The following is a 6,099-nucleotide window of genomic DNA, read 5'->3' as shown; positions in this document are numbered from 1 at the left end:
TTGCGGTGTGTGAAGATGTTTCCCGCAGACTAGCCTCAGGGCAGACATTAGTAAACTCAACCCTCATTTTAAATGACAGAAAGCTTTAGCTACCCACCTAGTCTGCACTCACTTCTTCAGGGCAGATGAGCCTTGAACGGGTAAATATTGCAATGCACATAATGGCATCCTTCTTTTATTATTGCATGTCATTTTGATAAGCTAATTACCTGAAAAGTAAGAATTTGTCTACAGTACCTAGGCTGCCCCTGAAGGCAAACAGCATTTATTTTTTGATATCCCAGTTTCTTGCCCATACAGAAGTTGTTTTACGTTCATTGCTATGGTATTACAGCTCTTTTTGTACGCAACAAACAGTGCTGTGTCTGTTGGGGAAAAGGCGGTCGGGTTACAGAAAGCAGTTACCCTTCCCCGGGCTGATGCTGCCAGGTACGCAGCACTTTCCTCTGCACGGCGACTGACAGGGCCCCGCACAACAGGGGCCAAAATGCGAAACATTTGAAACCAAAGAAATCAGACCCCACCGTTAGATGAAACGTTCTGGGAACGCCCCGGTGTTTGAGACACCCACTCAGAGAGGGGTTGGTCCATTTTGAAAAGCTAATTTCGATCGATAACCCTACATGAGCAACTCGGACGTACTCGGGCGGAGTACCAACGCGCCGGCATCCAGAAAGGGCCTTGCCGGGAAGCTTTGCCCCTTCCTGCTCTTTCCCGCAAAGCGACCAGCCCAGCGCTGCCCCAGTCTAGTCTACGCCGATTCCTCTGCCGCCCGCCTCGCACCTTGGCCCGCTTGCGCCCACGCGGTGCCCGAAGCCGGCGCAGCGGAGGGGAGAGCGGGCTCCAGACCGCGGCCCGTCGAAACGGAGGGAGGGGAGCGTCCGGCCCCCAACACAGCCCCAGCCGGTCAGGCCAAGGCCCGCCGGGGAGCGGAGCCGGTCCCACGGGGCGGCGGCCGGCCCAGGGCAGCTTCCCCCGGCCAGGCGCGGCGCGGGAGGCAGCCGGGGGCCCCCGAGCAGACCGGCCGCTCGCCACGTGCCCGCCCCGCGGCGGCAGGCGGGGCGGGCGGCCGTGGGGCTGGCCGGTCTCCCGCCGGGGTTACCCCGGGCGCCGCCGAGCCCCCCCAGCCTGCGCAGGGGCCGCGCCCCCGTGACTGCCCGGACCCGTGCGAGGGGCGCGCTGCCCGCTCGGCTTTGGCCGGCCCCGGCCCCGGCCCCGGCGCGGGACCTCACCCCTGCAGGCCCGGGGTGCGTGGGGGGAACCCGCCCCCCGCCCCGGCTTCCTCGCCCAGGAGCCCGGCCCGGCGCGCAGGGGGAGTGGTTCTCCCCGGCTCGCCCACCGCCGCTGCTATTTACCCCCCCGGCGGCCCCGCCGGCCTCCCCTGCGCCGCGACGGCAATAAAAGCTCCCGGCACGTGCTCCGGCTCCAGCCGCGCAGCTCGCCGGCCGCCCGCCCGTGTCCGCCCCGGCAGAGCCCGCCGCCGCCGCCGCCGCCGGGGCCCTCCCCACCGGGCGAGGCTCGGGTCACTGGGTTTCCCCCGCCGCGCGTCTCGGGGGCACGTAGAGTCTCTCTCCGGCCAGCTCCGTGCGCGTTATCTGGCGACCACCCTTTACATCCTGTTCACTCACATGCCCACCGCAGCCAGCTCCGTGCACGGCCCCCGGGCCCCCTGACAGGGGTTAGACTAACAAATGCCGGAGCATGGGCAGGCCTGGGCTGATCCCCCACCGCGCCCCGGGGAGATTTCTCAGGGAAGATCGCACAGCTTGGGGCTGTCTTCACTTTCCCGCAAAGCGCTTGCAGCAGCGGTCTTGGAGGCTTGGCTGTGTGGCCAGGGAGTGGGGGAGCTAGGTGCAGAGCACCCGCCTCGAGATTTCCCCTCTCCTAGCCTCATGCAACTCACCTGAAGAAAGAGGATTACAAGGGGTGTCGCTGTGAGTGAGCTTTTCTCTTTCAACTGGGCAAAAATGTCCCTCGCGCCCTGAAAAGTCATGTACAGTGGAACAGGATAATTCCGCTTTCCCACTAGACAGTTATTTCAGCTTTGCTCATACTTGATGCTAAATATGCCTGTTCAGAGCCAAAGCAGAGCCTCTGCGGATCAGCAACATCCCCCCAGTGTCTGTCCTCCCACTACAACGTGCAGGGTCCCGGTGTGTGAACGCTAACACAGGATGATACTTTAACCGAGGAAAGTTTTCAGATTACACAAAAATCGAAGGAGTAGTAAAGGATGAGGAGGACAGGTCACTGAACTGGACGCAAACAATATGCATTTTAGTACGACTCAGTGTAAACGTATCCATCTAGGAATAAAGAAAGCAGGCCACATTTACAGGATGGGGGATTCTACCCTGGGAAGCAGTGACTCTGGAAAAGATTTGGGGACTGCGGTGGATAATCTGCTGGGGTCATGGTGGATAACCAGCTGAACATGAGCTCCCACTGCAGCGCTGTGGGCAAAACACCCGATGTGATGCTTGGGTCCCCTGCGCAAACAGGGGCATCTCAAGTAGCAGCAGGGAGGTTATTTGCCCTCTGTATTTGGCACTGCTGTGACCACTGTTGGAAAACTGTGTCCAAAGCTGGTGTCCGCAATTCAAGAAGGATGCTGAAAAAGTGGAGGGGGTTCAAAACAGAGCTGCAAGAAGGATGAAAGGATTAGAAAACCCGCCTTAGAGTGGTAGACTCAGGGAGAGCAATCTGTTGAGCTTAAAGAGAACACAGAGGGATGACTTGCTTACAGTCATTAAGTGCCTACATGGGGGAACAAATATTTAATAATGGGGTTTTCAATCTAGGTCAGATAAATCTAACACAATCCAATGGTTAAAGCTGAAGCTAGACCAATCAGACTGAACATAAGGTGTAAATTAACCATTGGAACAAGGTACGGAGGGCTGAGGTGGATTCTCTATCACAGACAACTTTGAAATCGGGGTTGGATATTTTTCTAACAGATCTGCTGTAGGAATTATTTGGGGGGAGTTCTCTGGCGTGCGCTGTACAGGAGCTCAGACTTGGCCTTGCAATCTATCACACAGTAGTGATCCCGTTCACCGTCTAAACTTTTCTCACAAGTTCCCAAAGAAATCAGGGTGGTGCCGAGCAGTTAAATTTACTTTCTGTGTTTTGTTGTCTCCAACTTTTCAAAATTAAATAAAGAATGACCATCAAAATACTTAGCATTTAGTTTAAAAGCTAGGGCCAATTAAAAGGGACATTTTTTTAAAATAAAGAATTTTCTGTTTTCCTCTCTCTCTCTCTCTCTCTCTCTCTCCAAAAAAGAAAGGGCTCTCCGGTCTAGTATCTTTTAATGGCACTAAATGCGGGGTCTTTGTTTTTCTTCCTCAAAGCCCGCTGCAGGGCTGGGAGGAAAGGCCCCTCAGTACCGTTGCATGACAGCTCTGAACACTGCTCAGCCCAGACGCAGCATCTACGCACAACCCCCAATGCTGGAACTGGCTCAGCAAAGAAAAACCATTACTTGCCTGAGGGTGTCATTTTGCAGGCTGCTAATGAACTTAACCGGGCATTCATGCAACTCCTTCTCGGACACCGGACAGGAAGGAGCCCCCGAGCTCTCTGCCACCGCAGCACCAGGGACAGACCCCCAGGGAGCTCCCAGGCACCGGCTGAACATAAAATAGCAGAAGCAGCAGGGCACAGAAAGGGTTAAACGCCTTTGATTGACACGGTCGCCTCCGGTGCCCCGGGCCCAGGCGTGCGCCATTGGCCGCCGGTCGCGGCGCCTGGCAACCAATGGGTGGGCGCCGTCCACGAGCGGGGCCGCGTGTCCCTGGCTCCCATTGGCTGAAAGTTACTGTGGGAAAGAAAGTTTGGGAAGTTTCACACGAGCCGCTCGCGTGCAGCCCCGGCTATAAAGGGCGGCGGCCAGGGACCCCGCGGGACTCGCTCCGCCGGCAGCCGCCTCGCCCTGGCCCCGCGGCTGGAGCCCGAGCGCCGCAGGGTCGCGCCCCGCGGAGGGGGCCGCTCGCGGCCGGGAGAGCCCGGTGCGCGGCGCTGCGGGAAGATGCCCGCTGACGTGATGGAGAAAAACGCCTCGCCGGTGGCGGCCACCCCGGCCAGCGTCAACGCGACGCCGGACAAGCCCAAGACCGCGTCCGAGCACCGCAAGGTAAAGGCGGGGGGTCCCCGCGGGGCTGGGGGGCTCGGCCCGGGTGCCTGCGGGGGGTCGAGCCTGGGCACTCACCGCTCGCCCTCTCCGCAGTCCTCCAAGCCCATCATGGAGAAGAGGCGACGGGCGAGAATCAACGAGAGCCTGAGCCAGCTGAAAACCCTCATCCTGGACGCCCTCAAGAAAGACGTGAGTGGGTCTGCGCCCCGCGGGGCGGCTCCTCCGGGGCCGGGGCCCGCACGCGCGCGGGAGCTGGGGGGCGCCTGGCCCGGGGAGCCGGGCTCGCCGGCGGGCTCACGTCTCCTCTCCCCCCGCAGAGCTCGCGGCACTCCAAGCTGGAGAAGGCCGACATCCTGGAGATGACCGTGAAGCATCTCCGGAACCTGCAGCGTGCCCAGATGACGGGTGAGTGGCCGGGGCCTGTCCCGGCCGAGGCGATTCCCCCCGGGCGTCTGCAGCCTCGGCTGCCGGCCGTTCCCACGCTCCGCGCCGGTTTGCAGCCCAGCGCCAAGCCCTTCCTGGCGGGGCTGCCGGGGGGGTCAGTTGATCCGCGCCAAGGCCGAGTCGCGGCGCGGCACGGCACGGCACGGCACGGGGGGGGGGGGCTAAGCAACAACTTGCAAGGACACTGGGAGATGAAAAGGCAGCCCCGGCTCGGAAGCCCTTGCAGGTGTCGCGTCAGGCGGTGGGATGCAGTGTTGGGCTGGGAGTGAGCAGGCTGAACGGGGAGCGGCGGGGTATAGGACCCTGTGTGCCCCCGGGGCGGGGTGCAGGTTATAGCGTGAGATACGGTGTCATGGGGGGTGGGGGGGAAGGAGCCAGGCTGGAATGGGAGGGGGCCAGCGGGGAGGGCATGCCTTGCTCCACTTGCCGCACAGGCGCTGATCTACATCTCTCCCTCCTGCCCCGCAGCTGCTCTCAGCACAGACCCCACAGTGCTGGGCAAGTACCGGGCCGGCTTCAGCGAGTGCATGAACGAGGTGACCCGCTTCCTCTCCACCTGCGAGGGGGTGAACACCGAGGTGCGCACCCGGCTGCTGGGGCACCTGGCCAGCTGCATGACCCAGATCAATGCCATGAACTACCCAGCACAGCCACCGCCACTGCCCCCACCCGGGGCTCCGCACGCCTCCTTCGGGCAGCCACTGGTGCAGATCCCCGCGGGAGCAGCACCCCCAGGCGGTGGAGTGGTGCCGCTCAGCGGGATGCCTTGCAAGTTGGGGAGCCCGGCAGGGGAGGCCACCAAGGTGTACAGCGGCTTCCAGCTGGTGCCTGCCTCAGACGGCCAGTTTGCCTTTCTCATCCCCAACACCTTTGCGCCTGGCGGGGCCGTGGTGCCACTGTATCCCAGCGGGGGCCCCACTGGCAGGCCTTCCCTCACAGCGGACTCTGTGTGGCGGCCCTGGTGAGCCAGCACCAGTAGCGGGACTCTGGACTATCATTACCTGTTCATATTGGATTGTGCCTCTGTACTATAGCCCCTCCGCGGGGTGGGCCACTCGTGTTTTCCATGAGAGCTCCCTTGCGCCCTCCCCCCCCCTTTTTTAATGTGACACCAAAGATCCTGTCTGAATGCTCTTACGATACAATAAATGCCTCGCTTCCTTGGGGAAGTTATTTGACAATAATAAACTGTCTGACTTTTGTCTGGGAGCCCCTGCCTGCTGTGGAAGCCCAGGGGCTCCCTGCAGACAATGCTGAGGCAGGCACTGTCTAGCTGGAGCTGCCCCTAGATGTTCTCTGCCTGGTCAGACAGGACAGTCTGTACAGGTCTGAACTAAAATCCACCTCTGCACAAAGATCTCACTTCATTAGCAGCAGTTTAGTTCCTTTTCGTGAATCTGATCAGGTGCCTGTGGGAAAGGCTATGTTCTGCTGCTCAGTGTTGTTCTGTTACAAAATTACAGTCAATGAGCCAAGCGGAAAGTGAGGGGAGATGGAATTTAGACTTCATTGGCAGG

At 60.3% G+C, this 6,099-nt stretch overlaps 1 protein-coding gene across 2 annotated transcripts; it reads left to right on the top strand.

Annotated features, from left to right (window-relative positions):
- The first annotated feature begins 3,861 nt into the window (after window positions 1-3,861).
- HES1 (hes family bHLH transcription factor 1) lies at window positions 3,862-5,766 on the top strand. Of its 2 annotated transcripts, XM_038416495.2 has the most exons (4): window positions 3,862-4,138; window positions 4,232-4,327; window positions 4,456-4,543; window positions 5,051-5,766. In XM_038416495.2, the coding sequence occupies exons 1-4, from the start codon at window positions 4,034-4,036 to the stop codon at window positions 5,545-5,547; spliced, it is 786 nt and encodes a 261-aa protein (XP_038272423.1). In that variant the 5' UTR covers window positions 3,862-4,033; the 3' UTR covers window positions 5,548-5,766. The 2 variants fall into 2 exon arrangements, with proteins under 2 accessions (XP_038272423.1, XP_038272422.1); XM_038416494.2 differs by having other exon boundaries at window positions 3,891-4,327.
- The last annotated feature ends 333 nt before the right edge of the window (window positions 5,767-6,099 follow it).

This window comes from Dermochelys coriacea, chromosome 9 (genome assembly GCF_009764565.3).
Source record: "Dermochelys coriacea isolate rDerCor1 chromosome 9, rDerCor1.pri.v4, whole genome shotgun sequence".
Classification (NCBI taxonomy): domain Eukaryota; kingdom Metazoa; phylum Chordata; order Testudines; family Dermochelyidae; genus Dermochelys; species Dermochelys coriacea.
The sequence above is the reverse complement of the archived record's forward strand: the minus strand, read 5'-3'. Positions and strand labels throughout refer to the sequence as shown.